At 32.9% G+C, this 23,714-nt stretch overlaps 2 protein-coding genes and 1 pseudogene across 2 annotated transcripts in view; all 3 read right to left on the bottom strand.

Moving 5' to 3' along the window:
* Positions 1 to 11,068, bottom strand: part of LOC128162778 (E3 ubiquitin-protein ligase TRIM71-like) — a 32,029-nt gene extending 20,961 nt beyond the window's left edge. The window contains exon 1 of the mRNA XM_052826155.1: positions 10,985 to 11,068. The gene's annotated coding sequence lies outside the window, so the exon portion shown is untranslated. The remainder of the gene's footprint in view (positions 1 to 10,984) is intronic.
* Positions 6,863 to 9,458, bottom strand: LOC128162775 (uncharacterized). The gene is made up of 2 exons (XM_052826152.1): positions 9,432 to 9,458; positions 6,863 to 9,297 (listed from the first exon to the last, which is right to left on the bottom strand). The coding sequence occupies exons 1-2, from the start codon at positions 9,456 to 9,458 to the stop codon at positions 7,576 to 7,578; spliced, it is 1,749 nt and encodes a 582-aa protein (XP_052682112.1). The 3' UTR covers positions 6,863 to 7,575.
* Positions 11,069 to 17,953: 6,885 nt separating the features above from the next.
* Positions 17,954 to 22,825, bottom strand: LOC128162777 (E3 ubiquitin-protein ligase TRIM71-like; annotated as a pseudogene).
* Between the last annotated feature and the right edge of the window lie 889 nt (positions 22,826 to 23,714).

Here is a 23,714-nt window from a genome sequence, read left to right as displayed (position 1 = left end):
TTGTCAACTGTCTTTGTCTCCACAGATTAAGAATTTGTTTTATATTTTGTACTTTGTTTCTCCAATTTAAATTTTCACACTCTTCTTTGTTTCTACCATAAAAAACTCCAAGGATTTTCAGAACATTTGTTTCAGTGACATCAATTAATTTTCTTTCATCTTCCAATAATCTTTCTAAACCTATACACATAATTTCAGACTTCTGAACATTTATTTTTGCACCAGAGGCTCTTCCATACAATTCAAAAATCTTAAATATCTCAAAAATTGACCTTTTATCACAAACCGATAATGTTGTATCATCTGCATGATGAAAAACCAATGCAGTTTTATCAGACAAAGGAATATCTATACCTTTATATTTTATATCTTTATAACCATTACATTTAATTGCACAACTTAAAGGTTCTGAGCATAATACATACAATAAAGCAGATATTGGGCAACCTTGTCTTACCGGGTTTTTGATTGGAAAATATTTTGTAAGATGATCATTACTTTTAACACTGCTATAAATACCTGTATAAAATATTTTTACCCATTTTCTGAAATAATCTCCTAAACCAAATACTTTCAACACCTCTAACATATACTCATGACTGATTCTATCAAAAGCTTTTTCTTGATCAATTTTTACAATATAACCTTCCATTTCATCTACTTCAGTCATCTCTATAATATCTCTTATACTTACTAACGTGCTGCAATATCTTTTCCAAAATGCAACATGTCTGACTATCAGAAATTATGTTTGGTAAAACATGCTTCAGTCTATTTTACATAATTCCTGCAATGATTTTGTAATCAACGTTCAAGAGACTAATACGCTAACCACTCGGCCATCTAGGCAAGACAAAAATCGAAAGGAACCTAGCGCGCTGGCAGCGCACTACACAGTCGTTTGAGATTCCGGTGGAATACAGTTAAACGACAATTTGAGAGGATCAGAACGATACACATTGCAAAGATAAATACATATATAATAAGCACAAACATTGCAATAAATCTCAAACTGACATATACCTGCCCATAGTGAATGATATAGATATATATAAAGCACAAGGAAATTCACTTTTTATTGGAGCTCCACCGCCGCCCCGACCGAGGTTTGAACTCACGACCTCTGGAACCGATTCTCTTAGCAGTGAGCGGCCACCGCGCTAACCACTCGGCCATCTAGGCAAGACAAAAATCTAGCTTTCGACGACGAACGGCCAGCGCGCTAGGTTCCGTTCGTCATCGAAAGATTTTTGCCATCTTTTTAGTTATGATTTCAATACTGTATGAGGTTGAACACATATAGTGACTATAAAAGTAATATCCAAGTCAAAGTTTAAAAAACCTTGTTTTACTCATGGCTTCAAATAATAGTACATAATAAATACAACAGCCAACGTAAAGATTGTTACTGAATTTTGGAGTAATCAAATAAAAAAAAAATAATAGTAATGCCATCTTACCAAAAAATTTTAATGTCTCATTTAAAGGTAAAAAAAAAAGTACTGGTCACATCTCAAAAACTTGAGATATGACTTGAAATAAACTAAATTTAGGCAAACATTTGAATTAATTTTTTCTTGATTTCTATGAAATATATAGCTCTACATCGCGTTTCTAAACAATGGCATTAATAAGCAATTTCTATGAAACATAGAAATGATTAATGTTGAGAAACTCGATTTTGTTAAAAAAAATGAAAAAAGAAATTTTTGATTAACCGGTACCTCATGTAAGCTTAGATCTTCTTTGTTTTGATGCATCTCCCCACTAAGAATATATCTTTTACTTTTACGAACACTGGTTTGAATATAGAGACGACAGAAGCTGTGTCGAATTTAATTGGTCATCAATTAATAAATGTTTACATAATTAAATAATATCTAACATTGTTGACAGATCGAAGCAGAAAGCTGTAGCAAAATGTGATTTTTACGGATTTTTTTTCATCAGGGTTCACTTAATTAAGAGCTTATAGCATAAAAAGTAATCCATCAGCATGTCATTTATTTTACCAAATATTTTTTCTAAGATGTCATTGTATAGAATAAACACAAGGAATTAGGTTTGAGTCCATAAAAAGTTTTAAAATGACCAAATACGAACATGCATTGAATTTTTGTGTTCTATTTTTATACATCAGGCCCATAAGTTGTACTTACCTACGACAATTTTTGAAAAATATTGATAAGATATGGTTTTAATAAATGTTTTTTTACTCTATTTTGTAAGTCCAGTTATAATTTCCCTAATATTGGTAATTATTTTTAATGAAACACTGACATATCATGTAAGCATAAAATTTCTTTTGTATATGTATTGCTAGAACGTATATTTAACATTTAAATCTAAGCTTTTAATGATTTAGCCCATTTTTGTGCCGAGTATATGACCATTTTAAAAATATTTTTTGATAGTTTTTAATAATAAATGACAATAACAGTCCCCAGCCATCTCAAAAATCCATAACACGAAATACAAATTCAGCGCAGAGCAACGCGGACTTCCGAAAATATAGAGGTAGGACCAGGTTCCTAGGAGAAGTGAGCATCCTTTGCTGATCGGTGGCACGCGCCTTGTGCTCCTTGTCACAATTGGGCGCGTCATAATCGAGGTACGTGTCAAAATCGGGAAAATATCATAATAGGGAAAAACGAAACGATGATTTGGTTTGTTTGTATATATTAAGCATATTTAAATGGCAGTAAATCTGAAATACTAATGAACTAAAGATGATCTTCATGAATCATCAAAAGAAAAATTAAATTCCATTTGAATATAAAAAAAATTATGGAGTCATACATTTTTTAAAAGCAGTATAAAAACAAATTTTGAGACACCACTGATTCAGTCATAATTAATGGTCAAAGTTAGTTATTCTTTTAATAAGAATTTATCCACAAATTATAATCCTTGTATAAATTAAAAAGAGTGTTATTATATTCAGACAGATGATCAATGCAAAGAATGTTTCCCAGAACTCTTGATTGTTGCGTATAGTAAACTGAAAAAAAAACAAATATAATATAATTTAACACTCAAATATGACTTTAAAATTGAAGATTTAATGTTTAGGTTTTTAGTATTAGGATTAAAGTAGAATCCTGATTTTGTGGACCCTAATACATTTACAAACGTATTTACTCACATGTACTGGTAAAAATCTGACACTGCCAAAAGCACATTCGTCCATTTCAATAAACTTAATTCGCATTTAGAATCCTGTGACATTTCTGGTAAAGAAAATGCTAAGTCGTTATACATAATCACTTTCTTTGTGTTGACGAAAATCCTTTCTTTGGCAATAATGATTCAAAATATTGATAAGCAAATATCTTTTAGAAATCCAAACTCTGACACATAATTTTCCCACATGATGCCCATTGATCAATATAAAACTACTTAACAGTTCACCATTTTTAAACCAGTTCATAATTGCTTGGGGTACCAAAAAATGGGTTTCTAAGCTTAGAATGATTCATGTTCAGGTACAGGGTTCTCAGACTTTAAATATCAATTAGCAAGATTTATTAACTTTAGGTTTTAGATTCGACAAGTTAGAAACCCATGTGCTCTAAGGAAACAGCAAATGTGGAGTGTTAGTCGACCTTGACATTTGCACAAAAGGTTTCCGATCTCAGAAGCTTCAGAGATGCCTATTAAGGTCACATGCCTTATCAGCTTAATATTGCAGCAAAAGCCGTCAAACTGATAGGAGTAGCAAGAAAAATCAGCAGCAATTTTTCTTTTTACATTTACAATCCATCTTGTTGTTCAATCATTTTGTGATTGTGTCAACTGTCCTTTAAAGCAGCAGTATATAAAAATAAGTGTTTATTATTAAAAACAATTGGGTGACAATTGTGAAAACGTGTAGAAGCTTTATATGTCTTGGAAAAAGAGACAATTTGCAGCGTTTAGTAATATATTATTCCTTAATTCAATTACAATGTGTTACATAATGATTTTGCTGTCAGAAAAGATTTATTTTATGTGTATGTGTTCTGACATGGGAAATCTTCAATATTTTGTATCGAAGCATAAGGAACATGTTATCTATTGTTACTAAAGCAGAAATTCAATAAAAATAAATGTGTTGGTTGGGGTTCTAGGTTCTATTTTGATTGTAATCAACAGACATGCTTCTTTAATAACCTCATCTCTTTTGTTGCTTTAAAATTCTACATATACGAAGTTTTAAGCAGATTTGAAAGTTTTGATGAAAGATAACACAATTTTAAAAAATCATGTCTAAAAGTTTTCTGCTTCTATTTTTGAAAACATTTTTTAAATAACAGTATATATTATTTAAAACTTGATGTGACGAAAATGAAACAAATCGGTATAACATTGTGTCGGAGAGATGTCTAACATATTGTGTGATTTGTATATTTATTACCTTATTTAAAAGTGCACATGTTTGAAATTGAATAAACTCATACATGTATATTGAAAAATAGACCATTTGCAATTAAAGGTTTCACGAACGTCACCTAATGAAGAAAAATGTAAATACTTTTAACAGCTATGACAGTGCAAATTTAGAATAGAAATCTTTACAAAAAAATGTTAAAACAGTAATGATGAAATGTCATCAGCCCCGCAGTCACCAACATTTTGAGATTTTTCCACTTAGCTGTCAATTTGAATTTTCTTAAGTACAATGTATGAATTTAAGGTTGAACATCAGATTAGATTTGAGATTTGGAAATCAGATGATGAAAGTTGATTAAAGCTGAGCCTGATCTCCTTACTTTAGTAAGTGCACGAAAGCAGTATGTATTGATTTAGAATTATTTCCTTTACAAAGGAATCACCCATGTCAAACAGCCTGTTACATGTGTACATGTGCAATGTGTAAGGAGTCCTACATGTCATTTTGTTTGAAAAGTATGCATACAAGAACAGGACGATGCCTTTAAAATCACTTAAAACAGCTGTCGAACTGCGCAGCTACTTATGAAGATCTAAAAATCTGAAAAAAATATAAAGGGGTTTATTGGTGTCCTTTCTTCAACCATTTGATGAGAAATGGTTTGAATTTTGCTAATTTAAAACGTAACTTGAAAAGTTGAAACTTGAGTAGAAACATTTTAGGTAGACAATGTAGATTTAAACTTTTCAAATCAAATTCTGTTCTCTTTTGCTTCACTCTGCCAATCATAAGTATCAAATTTTGTATTAAAGTTATCCACATTTACGACACATTAATTTCTTTGTCTTAGGCAGCCCAGTTTTGAAATCATATTCTTGGTATATCTACTTTGCACATAATTTTTCTCCAAAATAGAAGATAAAGAAAAGCAAGATTATTTTTTTGAAATATGTTATATAATCAATATCTTAAATAAATAGAAAAATAATATTATAATAAGTCTAGTTGCTTATGTGTCAAATGACAAATTAACCTAAATTATAAATCTTAATATCTGTAGAAGCGAATTATCCAGGGATGGGGTAATTGAAAAAAGTATTTGTAATTGAGTGTAATTAATTACATTTTTCAAAGTAATTGAAAGTAATTGGTAATTGAGTCTGTCTTCAATTACAAGTAATTGAATGTATTTAAATACATTCCAAAAATATTGTGTATTTTCAATTACTTTTCAATTACATCTCAATTACTATTCTCCAAGTTTAAGATATAATAAAGGTGTCTTATAACGATAAATAGATTTTATACATGTTTGGCATGGACTTTTGTTTATACAATAATTAAATGTCCCATAATGTTTCATATGTTTATACAGTATGACACACTGCCCAGAGCAATAGATAAAGATCTAATTTTGTGGAGGTGTGAACTCCTCCAATACCCAAGAACCCCAATTGATTTTAGACTGAACTGATTTTAGACTCAAGGGAATCAAAATATCTCATTCTTGTAAATTATAGCAATTATTATTTATATACTGATATGCTGTACTGCCAAAAGTTGTACTTTCTCAATAAACATAGTTTTAATATGTGAATAAAAATAAATTCACTATAGAGAAAATATTATTCAGAACCAAAAATGAACTCAATGTTACTAAATGAATTTAATGTTAAAGAAAATTTTCAAGAAATCTGATCTGAACTGAACTATACAACCTTTAAAAAAATAACCGTACATAAAGCCCTGTATATCTTAACGTTGTTAATATATGTATATGTTCTCAAGATTGAAAAAAAATTAAACTTAAGTAATTAAAATGTAATTAATTACATTTATCAAAGTAATTGAGAGTAATTAATTACATTTTAAAAAATCAATGTAATTGTAATTGCAAGTAATTGATAAAATTGTCAATGTATTTGAAAGTAATTAATTACTTTTCAAAGTAATTGACCCCAACTCTGGAATTATCATGATCAAAAAAATATATCCTAACAATGTTTCAAATCTCCCTATAAGCAAAATTGTTAGATATCTTTTTGAAGAATCCACAGAGATGATGCAGAGACTGAACAGCACAGTAAAAACATGTTTTGCCCAACAAGCAAGGGGAGCAAAATGATAATACGAAAAAAAAATTTTTCACGAATCCTTAAAATAAATGCACATCCTCGCTCGAGGTTGGGTTCAGAAAACATTTGGTGCGGGTCAGTGTGTTTTTACCCAAAAAAAAGTGTTTACACATCTTCCTCTGAAAAACTCCATTGCTATCGTTTGCGTTATAAAAATGCAAGACTTGCAATAAGTTGTAAATTTTTTATCGTTCAAACTGAAAATCCCCAACCGAAAGCATATCAGACTTCTCATAAGAGGCTCCATATTTAACATAAAAATCTGAGCAAACGAACTTGAATTCATACTTATAAAAGATGACCAGATATTTTTGTAATATACTTTATTGCACTGTTTTGTCTAACTGCCATTTAACAATGTGTCCCCAGGGCTTTTTGTTTCTTTTTAAATAAAAAGGTAAACATCGCCAATGTTTATTGTAATGTAAGTGTTTTAATACAAAAACTGATAGTAGAGTCATAAAGCGTAAGAGAGCTCGATGGCCGTGGTCATATTTAGACTGTTTTGAGATATCTATATAATAGAAAAGCTCTTTAAAGATATAGGAAAATACCCAAATTTTAAATGTAAAATTTATGGATTTTTTCTTCACTTAAAAATAGTTGATATTTAAAACCTGAATTAATAATCAAGCCATACCAATCTGAATCTGTTAAAATACTTTGCATGTGTAAAAAAGGAGGGCGGATCATTAAAGATCCCTTATGGCAAAATCACAGCACAGACCTATTTGTAGATTCAGATTGGTCAAAACATATGGGCTAACGGTTTTGATTTACATTTATATTTTAAATGGAAACAGTTCATTTTAACCATAGATCTGCTACAAAAGATTCAAGATTGATGTAGTTTAACTAGAGAATTAAAATTCCCCCACTATGTTCAGTAGGTTCTTTTGAACCAGAGACAGTTACACATATCTTTTTTTTATTGTCAATCTATTTCTCAAATGTGGTCAATAATGTCTGCTTTAATTTTTAGAAGGTTTGGTGGAAAAAAGTAATGCGTTGCTTATAGTTTGATAATCATGTTAGTTAAGAGACATTTTTTATTGTAACATTGCATCATCACTGTAGATACTTGTACACTGGCAGTGTGTTAGTTTCCCGTTGTCCCACAATAAGATTATTCTCGCCATCCACACATACACTACATGGAGACCATGCTCCTTGTTGTTGTTTGAGAAGGAGACACAAGAACTGACCGTCCTGGTCCAAAAGATGAACTGTGTTACTGTTAATATCACACACCAGTATCTGACCCCGGCGATCAGTACACACTCCCCGGGGAAAAAACACTGACCCCTGACCTGTGTAGGAGAACCTGTGTTGTCCTGATTTATTCACCACCACTACAGCCTGTTTGATTGAATCGGATGTACAGATATCACCATTAATGTTTTCTGTGATGTAGTGTGGATAACTATACAGTTCCTGTCCTTTGTTGTCCCTCTCTATGTTTTGTATTTCTTTCCCTGTCTTGTTGTATCTGGTGACTTTACCTTTTCCTTCCTTTATCATCCCCACCAGAATGTCCCCATTGATGTGGGAGGAGTGTATGCTGAGTGGCGTCCAGTCTCCCGTTTTAATGAATTCAGTGATGGTTTTATCCGGTGTTATCCTATTGATGACTTTGTTTTGTATGTCTGCATAGATAAGATCGCCGTCCTGTGTGACTGTTAGGTTCCCTACATATCTTACACCACTGGTTTTTATCTTTTGTAGCTGATTGCCCTGTAGATCTGTGTGGACAATGTGACTACCATTATCACTGACCCAGAGTGAGCTTGATTTGCCTTGTGATATATGGTGTACACTGTCAGCACCTGGTACTGTGTACTCCCTAACCTTGGTGACAGAGGAAGACAGTCTTTGTTTCACGCCATATTTCTCTCTTCCCTGTAGCCTTGTATGTTTCAAGTGTTTAGAAGCAGTCTCCATGGCTTTTACTTTTCTGTTTTCTGGTTCAGTCTTAGAAACTGTTATTTTGCCCAGTAGTTTGGTAACCATCTCCTTGCTGTATCGACCAGCTGTAAATACTGGAGGGACTGGTTTGGTGGTCTCTGGTATGGGTCGGATTTTAAAGTATTCAGAAAGTGGGAAAATGATGGCATTATTTTGAAACTGAGTAGAGGACAGGTATCCATAGAACTGATTAACAAGGTCTTTAAGGTAAGATATGTAATCTTCGTATATTATGTCTTGACTCTCAAGCATCTCCTTTAGTGAATCTTCCATTTTGTTGACTTGTTCTATATTATCTGATGTAACTTCGTCCACCAGTGTTTTGAGAGACTTGGCTTCATCCATCATTGATGATCTTATGCCACCCATGATTGTCTTTATATTTGTGGCATCTAGTTTTATTTCATTTTGCAAATCGTTTGCCATGGGGATGAAGTAAGCTTTAATATTTTGGATTTCTTGACGACATGCTGCAGAATTTTCTGTATATATGGTCTCCAAGTCGGTAAAGAAATGTCCCTTGTGGACAGGCATTGTAGAACACTTGGAGCATAAAGGCACACTGCATTGGTCACAGAGAATGTCTAGATCCTTAGTGGGATGATCTCTGCACTTCTCTACAGGAAGTTGATCTTTGCGGTGCCGGTAAGGGACCAATTCATGGTTCTTGGTTTCTGGACTCCTCTGATGTTCGTCCCTGCATTTTTCACACATAGGTTGGTGACAAGGATTGCAGTAAAACAGACAGTTCTTCCCACAGTCTTCGATGCCACACATCAAAAAGTGCTGGGCTGTGTCGAGTATTTGTGATTCCGAAAGTGCCATCTAAAAGTATCGATTTTTAATATGTTAAGTTCGAATGAATTATTTTACTCCTTTTGAAAATAAAGCAGCTCATTTGACCGTAACTTCAATAAACAAGAGGCCAACGGTCATTTGAATACCATAGCCCAGAAGACTTGTCGAGGATTCTCGTATATTATCATGTATTAAATTAAGTTTTATTTTGAAGTATAAAAAAACTTAAGATAATAGAGTACATGACTAAATATTGAAAACGTCAAGACTCTGATAGGAAATAATTTTTCCATACTTGTTAACTTTCAAGAAAGGTTTAACGTGTATATTTTTATAGACAAACTTAAGATGGCTAGTATTTATGGTCTATCACTGTCATTATAATATGTAACAATATGTTTTTATTTTAAACATATTTTACACTCCAACCGACCCTATTATAAACATTCACACTATTTGAACGTTTGACCCCACCCTAAAGCCAAAATGTCAACCCCGGGGGCATGAAATTAAAATTTTAGTAGAGGGTCCCCTGGTCTACATAATAATGCATTCAGTTTTACTTATAGATGTTTGGCAGTACAAAATTTTTAAACATAGTTGGCAGTATGCTATATGACCATTTTAAACCCCTCCTTTAAACCAAAATCCATATCTGGGGAACATGAAATTTACAATTTTTGTAGTAAGCTTCCTAGTGTACATGAATTAAGTTTTTCTTACAATTTATGTTCTCCTTACCCAAAAGATGTATCATACTTAATTTTGAAAAGAATTGCTCATTTAGATTTTAAAATATTAAAAGTGTTCAATTGTTAACACATGACGCAAGACGACGGAAAACAACTTACAAAAACCAATTGCAATAAGTCACCTGAGTGACTCACGGGGTCCTAAATATCTAATCAAATGTTCCAATTCCGGAAATCATCCAAATCTTAATTTTCTTTAAGTATAATTTGGGACTAAATCATACGAAATATACTGAAAGCCTGGTTCTCAAGTTTGCTTATGATTTAGGTATGCAAATATTCACTTTGAAAACAGTGAAGAAATAAAATGGAATCAAACAGCAGTTATAAAGTGGTGTGCTTTCTCTACGTTACTGTACATGTTTATCCTCATTCGTATACGTAAAACTCTGTTCCAAGATTTGCCAGTCAGCACGACTTCAAGTTGTATGGTTATGCCGTAGCGTGTATGAAACCCATTGTTTCGTGAATTTGCAAATGGGTGAAAGTAAAATTATTCGCTAGATAGCGCCGCAGCATCACATCTGCCAAGGATTTATGGGAACGGAGTGGACCAAAAAAAACACTTTGATAGCAAAGTTAGTGATATCATCACGAAAAAAATCTGTAACGTTTCACCAATGATGCGTGTTTGTTGATTTTAGTCACCCGTGAGCAACACACGTGTGAGACGTGTGTCAAAATAACCTACTGTTGGGGCGCAAACTGGGTTTGCATAATTATATAAAAAATGAAAATGACGTAAAAATGTCAATGATTCAATAATGTATATAAATAAAAGTGATAAAGGATATTATTGACTTATCAGTATGGTTGAAGCGTTTTAAAATCTACCATAAAACGTATCAAGATATACTAAATTAGCCCAGGTCCCGTTTGAATATAATGCTCAACTCATAATACTAAAAAAATGAATCCCTTTTCAATGCAAATTATCAAATTGATTTGTTGATTCTACTTACTGTTTAACCTGAATAAACCAATGCACAAGTTGAAATATCACGGGAAGAGCAAATGGAAAGTCAAATTGGCTAATGGTATTCGGCACATTGTTTGTAAATACGATTTTTTTAAATAGGGCACGGTGATTCGCTCTGTCTGTATGAACCAAACTTCCCGTCGAGGCCTCATGTAGAAAGATTGGCTTCTGAGCAAATGAACTCTGGTGGAATATTGACGGTAGTTGATGCACATAGTGATAAAAATCCTAATTTATTATCCTATTATCATTACGTTTGATTGTGATTTTTAGGCGGCACTTGTTGGCTAGAGAAGAACCCATTTTCAATCTTAAAAAACATCTATCAGAATCCTTAAGTATATGAGAAAAGAGGTAATCAATTAATGAGAGGTAGGCAAAGCTGATGTAGCATGAACTCTGGTGAGAGAATGGTGATATTTGTATCGAAAGAACCCATGTTGGGGTACAAGCAGGGTTTGCATAATAATACGAAATTAAAATGATATAAAATATCAATAATTCAATATTCAATCGTATAATTGTTAAAAATTATGTAAGTGATAAGGATTATTATTCGGTGGTTATTACGGTCGGGGCGCTGACAAATCAAATATCATAACGCTCATTTCTTAGCTTAATTCAATAAAATGGATGAAATGTTGTCCTTTGTTAGAAACGCTATAATTATTGGATTTTTTATATTAACTTAAGTTTCCAATTTTGAATATAAAGCATTTCTTATCATACCATGAAGAACTAAATTAACTTTAATCATGCCGGGATGTTATCAATTGATTATCATTATATAATTCCGTTAACAACCTTTGGGTGTACAAACATTGATTTTAATCTTTACTGGGTGTTCATTAATATTTTTTTTTAAAATCTGAACTAAAATCGTGAGGGTGTAAACTAACTATGGAGAGAAAAAAATTTCTATATAGTAACTCTTCCCCTGGGGACAAGGCTACTCTATTGCATATTTTATGAGGGGAAAACTGCTCTACAATACCGGTATTAGCAATGAGCTGTATTCATTATTTAAACGTTTCCTATGAAATAATAACTATGAAATGTATTCTGTTTGTTCTGAACTGAAATACTTTGAATTCTGTTTGAAACAAGAATGCCTGTTGCTATTTCCTGTTCATATATGTAGCAGTTGAGGGGATTTGCTGTAATCTTGTAGATTTGAGAATAAAAATGTAACATTTCTTGAACTGGCTTGTTTTTGCCCAGAACTGACTTAAAACAACCAATTTGCACGGAATATTTTTGTCTGTCTATGGATGTACATTAAAGTTTTAATTTCAGTAAAAATATATGTTTATCTTTTGATTAGACAAATTAAATTAAATTTATTTTACACTTATAGAACTTAAAAAAAACCATTAGAACTAACATAGAGATGTCTGTCACAATCATCTTCGCTAGCCAAGGGTTTTCGGTCCAAAGAGGTGATCAATTAATGAAAGGTATAGGCAAAGCTAATGGTTATACTGGTGTCAAACGGACGCAATATTCCTATAGGATATTTGAAATTTCCTATGGGAATAAAAAAACTTCCTATTTGAATTTCAATTCCGATAGGCTTGGATAAATTCCGATAGGAAATCTTAATTTCCTATCGGAAAACTACCTGACTAAAGCAAATTCCAACAGGAAATATCATTCTCCTATAGGAAATATAATTCCTATAGGATTTATAGAAAATCCTATAGGATTGTAGGATTGTCAATATTTCCTGTAGGAGAATTATTTCTCCTAATGGAATTATCTTTTTCCCATGGGATATTAATTTTTAAAGGTAAATATCTCACCTGTCAGGTAAAACACATACTCTTTAGATAATGCATATGGACTATCTTTTTGTACATGTATATATCGATTTTTCCGAAACTGCATCTTAAGCGGTTGGAAAAATGCCACCGTGAGCCACCGTGACACTAACATAATTATCCGGCACTGTTCATGTCTTAGCTTAAGGAAGTTGGCGCCTGAAATACTAGTAATGTCAATCAATCGTAAACATCTTGAACATCTTAGTTTTTTGTGACCTATGTCACATGCAATACTCTCAGAATGCTTGTTTATTTTGTAAGTCCAGTGCTAGTTTTCCTAAAATTGGTTACTTTTTTTTTTAGGAAAAACGGACGTCTGGCAAATTTCATCATTTTCAATAATTTTAAGAAGGGGCACACCCGTGTGAGAAGTGGAAACAAATAAAAACAAGCATGTAAACATATATAATTTCTTTTGTATATGTTTTGCTAGAACGTATATCTATCATTTAAAGCTAATCTTTTAATGATTGAGCCCATTTAATGCCGCGTATAGGACTATCCTAAAAATATTTTTGTAATAGACTTTTTAAGTAAGCATATTTAATTGGCAGTAAATCTAAAATACTAAAGAACTTAAAACGATCTTCATTAATCATCAAAAGAAAAATTTAATTCCACTTGAATATAAAAAAGATTATGGGGCCGTAGATTTAAACATTTTTAAAATCAGTAAAAAAATATATATGTAGAGAGATCAGTGCTTCAGTTATAATTGATCATCAAAGATAGTTATTCTTTTAATGAGAATTAAGTCACAAATTATAATCCTTGAATAAATTATAAAGAGTGTTAGTGCGTTAGCTAATGTTAAAAAAAACCGACATCCTAGTGGAATCCACGTGGGACAGCTACTGGGGTAGCGGTCTCAACCTCACCGGAACATCTCATACCGTGATGCAACACTGGCCGGGACAGAATAGGCTCGGACGCTTACTCGCTGGCATTGCATCCAACATGCAGCGCACGGAACCCACGTCTGACCCTAAGTCAGGATAAAGCAGCAGCTCAAGGACATCGACGAGGAAAAACAAGAAGAACTAAGCTATAGTAAGCTTTAGCAGTATGCTTCTTTTAACGTAATGGACAAGCTTAACTGTTTATCTGTTAACTGCAGAGGGTTAAATACTGCAGAAAAGCGTCTAAAATTTTATACCTGGATAAATGATAGTAATTTTGATATCATATTTATGATATGATTCAAAGTATAAAGATTATACAACATGCAGATGACTGTACTCTCCCTTTAAAAGACGAAGCTTCATTGAAAAATTCCCTAGAGATAATACAAAGTTTTAGTAAAGTATCAGGTATGAAATTAAATATGTCTAAAACAGAATGTCTCTTAACAGGCCCCTGGAAAAATGCTTTACAAGAAATAGAAAATGTAAGAGTAAACAAGACACGTATAAAAACTCTTGGAATCTTTATAGGTCAACACAAAGAAATGTGTTACAATAAAAATTGGACAAAAATTGTTGACGATTTAGAAAAACTATTTGAGTCATGGAAAACAAGAAAATTAACAATATTTGGTAAAGTTTGTGTAATAAATAGTCTGGCAAAACCAAAATTCTTATACACTGGGTCTATTTTAAACCTCCCAGATACAGAGTCTTTTATAGCGAGCGCAGCTCGCCGGCGAGCAGTGCCAGCGCGAAGCGAGCTCTACCGGCAAAGCGTGTGTGAATGGAAAATTCGGACTAGTTGCACATTCATTCAACGGATTTTTTTGGCGTCAGTAAAACGGACGAGTAATGCCTTGTTTTAATCGTCCCAGTAATTCCCTGTAAATATGGTTTCCCATTTCACACTCTCACGAGAACAAGATAAAAGACTATGTACATCATGCATTGTAAATAAAATAATTCCATTACGTAAGACTAACAGAGTTGTCGTTCCTTCGAGTGACGTCACAATGGATTTCTTGCACATTGATCCCACAGAATTTTTCGGCGTCAGTAAATTTCGACCCACGATGCAATTTATCAATGTCGGACGATCTCACTAGACTTGATTCCTTCTCGCGAGAATCAAAGTAAAACTTTTGAGAAACAGATAAATTGTGTAATTTCAAGAATATCATGCTTTTAAAGTAAACAAAACAGTATATTTCACTTAGGGGTTTTTTTCAGAGTTTTCTCAAAGAGACAGACGACACTTGACCGACGTGAACTTTGACGTCACAATAAGAGGAAATTACTCTAAGTAGTTATTGTAAATCTGCTGAAATATAAAATACCAAAATCTTGCAAAGCTAACGAATGGGGACATCTTTTTTTTTTTAAATAGGAAACAGTTGTAACTTGCTCTCATTTGGATGAATGGTCACATTTATTTTATTCACTATATATTTACAGTAATTAATTTCCAGGAACGTTTTTTAAAAGGGGGCGCGGCAGCATCATTTAAAAAATATTTACAAGCAAAATGTAAAAAAAATTCTCAAAATCAGGGAAATTCTAATCCGGGTGAGGAATGGTGAGTGCGTAGTATGCATTTAGCTCTTTAACTGCTCAATGGTATCTTTATTTTCACATTTATTACATCCTCCCGGGGGGGGGGGGGCCCAAAACCGTATTTCTTATATGACCAGCAAATTTTTTTTATACATAAATTATATTTTTTTTTAAACGGGGGGGGGGGGGGGCTCTATAAGTCAATTTTTTATATGTAAGTTTAAGAAAAATGTCTGCTGCAAGAAAAGAGGAAATAAACTGCAATAAGCATTATGTTAAAATCTTTATTATTCAATAACATTGTATCTGAGATAAATTCTATTTAAATAAATAAACAATCTTATAAATTATGAATAATGAAAATTTACAAGAAAAAATAGGCATGTTTATATTTCATTTTGCATTCAAATTCATTTACGTAATTACGTTACGTTGATACTTTTATTTTTATTGATTTATCCTAATTCATTATTTGATCACATGCTGCGCTCGCCCCAACGGTCGCACCGTAAAACATATTATAATTTTATTTGGAATAAAAAAGACAGGATCAAAAGAAATACCCAGATAAGTAAAATTCAAGATGGAGGCATAGGTTTTGTTGATATACTGATGAAACTTAAATCAATAAAAGTGTCCTGGATAAATCACATTTCCAGAAAAAAAATTTCCTTATCAATTTTTGTAGACAGTCTGTGTAAAGAGATGTTTTTTGATTTTGATTATCTCTGTAAAACCAATGTAGCATGTTTACATGATTATCAAATGATAGAACATTTTCCCCTGTTTTACAAAGTAATATTTGTCTTTTTAACGAATGTAAAAAAATTAAATCAGACATGAGTCTAAACGCACTATTAAAAGAACCGCTATGGTGTAATAAAATTTTTGTGTTCAAAAACAAAGAGTGGTTAAAAAGTGGTATTAAGTACTTAAACGATATTGTAAACGAAAATGGTTTGAAACCTGCAGAATGGTTTAGTGACCAACTTGTCTGTAAAAGAAATTGGTTATGTGAACACTAAAAATGATATCAAAATTTAAGATGTTTGGGTTTTTAGTACGAAGATTAAGGTTGAATACTGATTTTGTGGACCCCAATACATTTACAAACATATTAAATCACATGTAATGGTATTTCTAACAATGCCAAAAGCACATTCGTCCATTTCATAAAACTTATAGAGCATTTAGGATCCTGTGACTTTCTGGTAAAGAAAATGATAAGTCGTTATAAACGATCACTTTCTATGTGTTGAGGAAAAAAAATCCTTTCTTTGGCGACAATGATTCCTTATTTTGATGAGCTTATATCTTTTGAAAATCCAGACTCTGACATATTTTTCACACATGATGCCCATTGGTCAATTTAAAAACTACTTTAACATTTCACCCTTTTTTCTTCAATCCATAATTGCCTAGGATACAAAAATTGGGTTTCCAAGCTTAGAATAATTTTTGTTTAAGTACAGGGTTCTCAGACTTTAAATATCAATTAGCAAGATTTATTGACTTCAGGTTTTAGATTCCAGCAAGTCAGAAATTCCAGTGGTTGAAAGATACAGCGAATGTGAAATGTTAGTCGACTCTGACGTTTGCACCGAAAGTTTACGATCTCAGAGGCTTTAGATATGCATACTGAGGTCACGCGTCTTATCAGCTCAATGCTGCAGCAATAGCTGTGAAACTGAGAGGAGTTGCAGAGGAAATTTTACATTCACAATCCATTTTGTTGTTCAATTCTTTTGTGATTGTGTCAACTGTCCTTTAAAGCTGAAGTATATAAAAATGAGTGTTCATTATCAGAAACAATTGGGTTGACAATTGTGAAAACATGTACAGACTTTATGTGTCTTAGAAAAAGAGAAAATTAACAGTTTTTTGGTCATTTATTATTCCTTAAATCAATTACAACGTGTTACATAATAATTCTGCTGTCAAAAAGAAAGATAGATACATGTAGCTAGTGCTAATTGTGTTCCCGATATTGGAAATTTTTTCAACATTTTGTATTGACGTGTAAACATGTTGGAAGCATATGGAATATATTATCTATATTTAATAAAGATATAAAATTGGTCTATTTTGATGGTAACAAAAACATACTTCTTCAATAACCTCATCTCTTGTGTTACTTTAAAAATCTACAAAATACGAAATCTTTAGCAGAATTAAAAGTTTTAATGAAACAGTACAATTTTAGAAATGTCAAAAAAATTCCGAAGAAATGTTTTAAATTACTATATACATGTTTATGATTTTAAAAAACGTTATGCGATGAAAAATTCAATGAACTCGAATATTTAATAAAAAAGATAAAAAGCAATAATAGAATAGGCGCGCACGTCAAAATGGCAAAATTTCAACACTATTTTGCTGCTATTGCGCCTGGTAAGTAAAATGAATTGCTTAAGGAGGATGTGTGGCCATGTACAGTAAAGGATAAGAATGTGAACATTTCTTGAACTGGCTTGTTTCTGCCCGAAACTGGCCAAACATGTTGCCAAAAGATATATAAGCAATCAATGTGAAGTCTCCATATCATTTTGTTTGAAAAGTGTGCATACATGAAACAGACAATGCCTTTAAATCACTCAGAACGGCTGTCGAACTGCGCAGCTACAGACTTATTTTGAGGATTTAAAAATCTGAAAAAATAAGAAGGGTGTTCATTGGGGTCCTATCTACGTACAACCAATTGTTGAGAAAGTTTGAATTTGGTTAATTTAATTTGAAACTTGAGTAGAAGAATTTTTACGTAGACAGTGTAGAATCACACTTTTTAAATCAAGTTATGTTCTCTTTTGCTTGACTTTTCCAATAATAAGTTACAAAATTGTGTATTAAAATAATTATCGAGCAAAAACCAAAGACATTTAAAACGGCAACAAGTTAGCGACATTTACGATACATCAATTTCTTAGTCTTAGGCAGCCCAGATTTGAACATCATATTCTAGGTATATATACTCTGGACTTAATTTTTCTCCGAAATAAAAGATCAAGAAAACAAGATTATTTTTCTTAGATTTGTTATATAATCACCTTCTTAAATAAAAAAAATAAAATTATAATAAGTTTCTTATGTGTCTAATGACAAATTAACTTAAGTTTAATTTAAGTCTCTAGAAGTTCACGGAAAACAGAAGCTAAAGGTTAATTTACCTTTAGATTTTAATAGGAAACAGTTCATTTAAACAATAGATCTGCCACAAAAGATACAGGATTGATATAATTTAATTATTTACAGAAATTGGGTACAAACACAATACTTCACATGTGTAAAATTAAAAGCCCCACTATGTTCAATACGTTCTTTAGAACCAGAGAAAGTTTCCCATATCTTTTTCTATTATCAATCTATTTCTAAAATATGGTCATTAATGTCTGCTTTGATTTTTAGAAAGTCTGGTGAAAAAATGCACTGCTATGAATTGATAATCATGTTAGTTAAGAGACATATTTTTGGCTAATCCAGAAAAAAGAGATTAACATATTTCATCTGATGCTATTGTGAAATATTTACAAATTTATTATTCCTTAGAAAAATTAATATTGGAGAATAGATTTTATAGTAGATAATGGTCAAAATAGGCATGCCTCTTTGATGCATAATTTCTAATAAAACTTAATCACATATGATTTAGTGAACACTTTTTCAACTTGTATATGAGTTGTGTGGTGTGATTGAATGGTATACATGCATATGCATTGAAAACAAAATTTAAGAAATAGTTGATACCTGAACAATCCATGCCTTAAAATATAAGCTAAATTTAATAGTAAAATATAGTTTGTAAACCAGTTTGATTTGTTGTTATTGTAACAATACAACATCACTGTAGATACTTGTATACTGTCACGGTGTTGGTTTTCCAATGTCCCACAATAAGATTATTCTCGCTATCCACACACACACTACATGGAGACCATGCTATTTGTTGTTGTTTGAGAAGGAGACACAAAAACTGCCCGTCCTGGTCCAAAAGATGAACTGTGTTACTGCAAATATCACACACCAGTATGTGACCCAGGCGATCAGTACACACTCCCCGGAGGTAAAACTCTGACCCCTGACCTGTGTAGGAGAACCTGTGTTGTCCGGATTTATTCACCACCACTACAGCCTGTTTGATTAAATCTGATGTACAGATATCACCATTAATGTTTTCTGTGATGTAGTGTGGATAACTATACAGTTCCTGTCCTTTGTTGTCCCTCTCTATGTTTTGTATTTCTTTCCCCGTCTTGTTGTATCTGGTGACTTTACCTTTTCCTTCCTTAATCATCCCCAATAGGATGTCCCCGTTAGTGTGGGAGGAGTGAATGCTGAGTGGCGTCCAGTCTCCCGTTTTAATGAATTCGGTGATTGTATTATTCAGTGTTATCCTGTTGATGACTTTGTTGTGTTTGTCTGTATAGATAAGATCACCGTCCTGTGTGACTGTTAGGTTCCCTACATATCTACCATCCTTAGTGTGTATCCTCTGTAACTGATTATCTTTTTGATCTGTTTGGACAATGTTACTACTACAATAATCACTGACCCAGAGTGAACTTGATTTACCTAGTGATATATGATCTACTCTGTCAACACCTAACACTCCATACTCCCTGACCTTGGTGACAGAGGAAGACAGTCTTAGTTTTACGGCATATTTCTCACTCTCATGTTTCCCTGTAGGTTTTACGTGTTTAGAAGTAGTCTCCATGGTTTTATATTTTCTTTTTTCTGGTTTAGTTTTAGAAACTGTAATTCTGCCCATTAGTTTGACAACATCTTCTTTGTTGTGTTGACCAGCAATAAATACTGGAGGAACTGGTTTGATGGTCTCTGGTATGGGTCGGATTTTAAAGTGTTCAGAAAGTGGGAAAATGATGGGATTATTTTTAAGTTGAGAAGAAGACAGGTAGCCATGGAACTGCTTTATTACGTCCTTAAGATAAGAAATATAATCTTGGTATATTTTGTGTTGACTCTGAAGCATCTCCATTAGTGACTCTTCCATTTTGTTGACTTGTTCTATATTATCTGACGTCACTTCGTCTACCAGTGTTTTGAAAGACTTGGCTTCATCTCTCATGAATAATCTGATGTCATCCATGATTGTCTCAGGCACGTAGCATCAGGGGGGCCAGGGGGGGCCTGGCCCCCCCCCACTTTTTATCGCAGCAGCAATTGTTTTTAAATTTACATATTAAAAAATGAATTAAAATGGAGTTGGCCCCCCCACTTTTTTTGAAGTTACTAAAAAATTGATATGAAAATTAGGAAATGAGTAGTCAAATTGAAGGTCTCCCCCCCCCCCCCCCCCCACGGATTAGGAATTTCATGATTTGGAAGGAGAATTTTTTTGGTAGGGAAGAATTTTTTTTTTGGAATTATAGTTGAGTCCACCCCCCCCCCCCCCCCCCCCCCCCCCCCCCCACGGATTAGGATGTTGAAGATTTTTGGAAACTTTAAATTTTTTTTTTTTTTTTTTTTTTTTTTTTTTTTTGCTTGTCAAGATTTTTTGGATGGGTCTGGCCCCCCCACTTTCAAAAACGATGCTACGTGCCTGTGTCTTTATTTTTGTGGCCTCTAGTTTTATTTCATTTTGCAAATCTTTTGCTGTTGGGATGAAGTACATTTGAATATTTTGGATTCCCTGACGACATGCTTCAGATTGTTCTGTATAAATAATCTCCAAGTCGGTAAAGGCATGGCCCCTGTGGACAAGCATTGTAGAACATTTGGAGCATAGGGGGACATTGCATTCATCACAGAGAATGTCTAGATCCTTAGTGGGATGATCCCTGCACTTCTCTACAGGACGTTGATCTTTGCTGTGTCGGTAGGGGACCACTTCATGATTCTTAGTGTCTGGACTCTTCTGGTGTTTGTCATTGCATGGTTTACACATTGGTTGGTGACAAGGATTGCACTAAATCTGGGAGTTCCTCCCACAGTCTTTGATGCCACACACCAAATAGTGCTGAGCTTTTTCAGGTACTTGTAATTCCGAATATGCCATCTACAAGTAATGATTATAATTTGTGCATTTTGAATGAATTATTTTAGTCCCTTTTAAAACTAAATCAGCTTGATTGAGTTTAACTTCAATAAACAAGCGTCCAAAAGTCACAATTTGGCCCGCCCTTCAGTCAAAACCTTACCCTGGGGGACATGAAATTTACAACTTTGTTGGAAGAATTTCTTGTATAAAAAATTATGAGTTTAGTTTTTCTTACAGATCTGTGCAAATAAGGATTTTTGATTTGGTAAAGGTTGGACCATCTTTGCTCTGCCTTTAAGCCACTATGAATCAAGAGTCGTAAAATTTATAATTTATGTTCCCCTTAGCCTAAAGATGCATCATACCTAATTAAAAAAGAATTGGTCATGTAGTGTTAAAGAAGAAATAAAAAATTGTTCATTTGTTAACCCCTGGCACACGAAGACAACGACGTACGAAAACCAATTGCAATAGGTCACCTGAGTGACTCAGTTTAACTAAAAATCTAATTAAATGTATTGATCACAGAAATCATCCATATCATTATTTTGTTTAAGTGAATTCTTGAGTCTAAATCATAATAAATGTACGGAAAGTCTGGCTTTCTAGCTCGCTTCTGGACACACGAGTAATCTAATGTAAGGATTGATTTTTTAATGCAAATATTAACTATGGCAACAGATTAGAAATAAAATGGAATCAAACAGCTGTTATAAAATGTTTTGCTTTCTCTAGGTTACTGTACATGTTTATCTTATTCTGTTCTGAGATTCGCCAGTCAGCATGTTTTGAAGTTGTATGGTTATGCCGTTGCATGAATGTAACCCATTGTTTCGTAAATTTGCAAGGGGTGAAACTTAAATTATTCGCTGGATAGCGCCGCCGCATCACATCTGCCAAGGATTTATGGGGGGTTGGGGGGGGGGGGGGCGGAGGGAACCAAAAAACTCTTTGGTGATACCACAACGAATCAAGTTTGTAACGTATAGTTTGATAATTCAACCAATGACGCGTGTTTGTTAATTTTAGTCACGCATAAGAAACATACGTGTGAGACGTGTGTAAAAATAACCTATTGTTGGGGCGCAAGCACAGTTTGCATAAATATACAAAAAATGACGTAAAATGTCAATGATTTAATATCTAATCGTATAAATGTTGAAAATTATGTAAATAAAAGTGATAAAGAATATTATGGGCTGATCATTATGGTCGGGGGGTTTTAAAATCTACCATAAAACATTTCAAGCTAAATTGAATATTGACAACGCCCCGTTTGAACATAATGCACACCCGTTTATACTAAAAAGAATGAATCCCTTTTCAATGCAAATTATCAAAATTCATTTGTTGATTCTACTTACTGTTTAACCTGAATGAACCAATGCACAAGTTGATATATCTAGGGAAGAGCAAATGGAAAGTCAAATTGGCTAATGGTATTTGGCACATCCGCACTCTCACGCAACAGATTTTGTTTGTAAACACGATTTTATTAATATAGGGCCCATTGTTCCATTCTGTCTGAATGAGTCGAACCAAACTTCCCGTCGAGGCCTCATGTAGAAAGATTAGTTTCTGAGCAAATGAACTCTGGCAAACATCGATGGTAGTTGATGCTCAAAGTGATAAAAACCGTAATACATTGTATTATTATTATCCTATAATCATAAAGTTTAATGGGGATTTCAATGCGGCACTTGATGGCAAGAACTCATTTTCAATTTTAAGGACAGACTAGACGTTCCTTAATTTCATGTAATTTTCCTCGATATTTTATTCTTTATTTATTAACATTTAAACCTGTTAATTCTCATATATTTAGGGTACATTACTAGCATCAAAAACTTGAGATATGACTTGAAATAAACTAAATTTAGGCAAAAATTTGAATTAATTTTTTCTTGATTTCTTTGAAATATATAGCTCTACATCGCGTTTCTAAACAATGGCATTAATAAGCAATTTCTATGAAACATAGAAATGATAAATGTTGAGAAACTCGATTTTGTTAAATAAAATGAAAAAAGAATTTTTTTATTAACCGGTACCTCATGTAAGCTTAGATCTTCTTTGTTTTGATGCATCTCCCCACTAATAATATTTCTTTTACTTTTACGAACACTGGTTTGAAAATAGAGACGACAGAAGCTGTTTCGAATTTAATTGGTCATCAATTAATAAATGTTTACATAATAAATAATATCTAACATTGTTGACAGATCGAAGCAGAAAGCTGTAGCAAAATGTGATTTTTACGGATTTTTTTTTTCATCAGGGTTCACTTAATTAAGAGCTTATAGCGTAAAAAGTAATCCGTCAGCATATCATTTATTTTACCAAATATTTTTTTCTAATATGTCATTGTATAGAATAAACACAAGGAATTAGGTTTGAGTCCATAAAAAGTTTTTAAAAATGACCAAGTACGACACA

This window comes from Crassostrea angulata, chromosome 9, assembly GCF_025612915.1.
Source record: "Crassostrea angulata isolate pt1a10 chromosome 9, ASM2561291v2, whole genome shotgun sequence".
NCBI lineage: Eukaryota > Metazoa > Mollusca > Bivalvia > Ostreida > Ostreidae > Magallana > Magallana angulata.
Note: the sequence above shows the minus strand (reverse complement) of the source record. Positions and strands in the feature narration are given on the sequence as shown.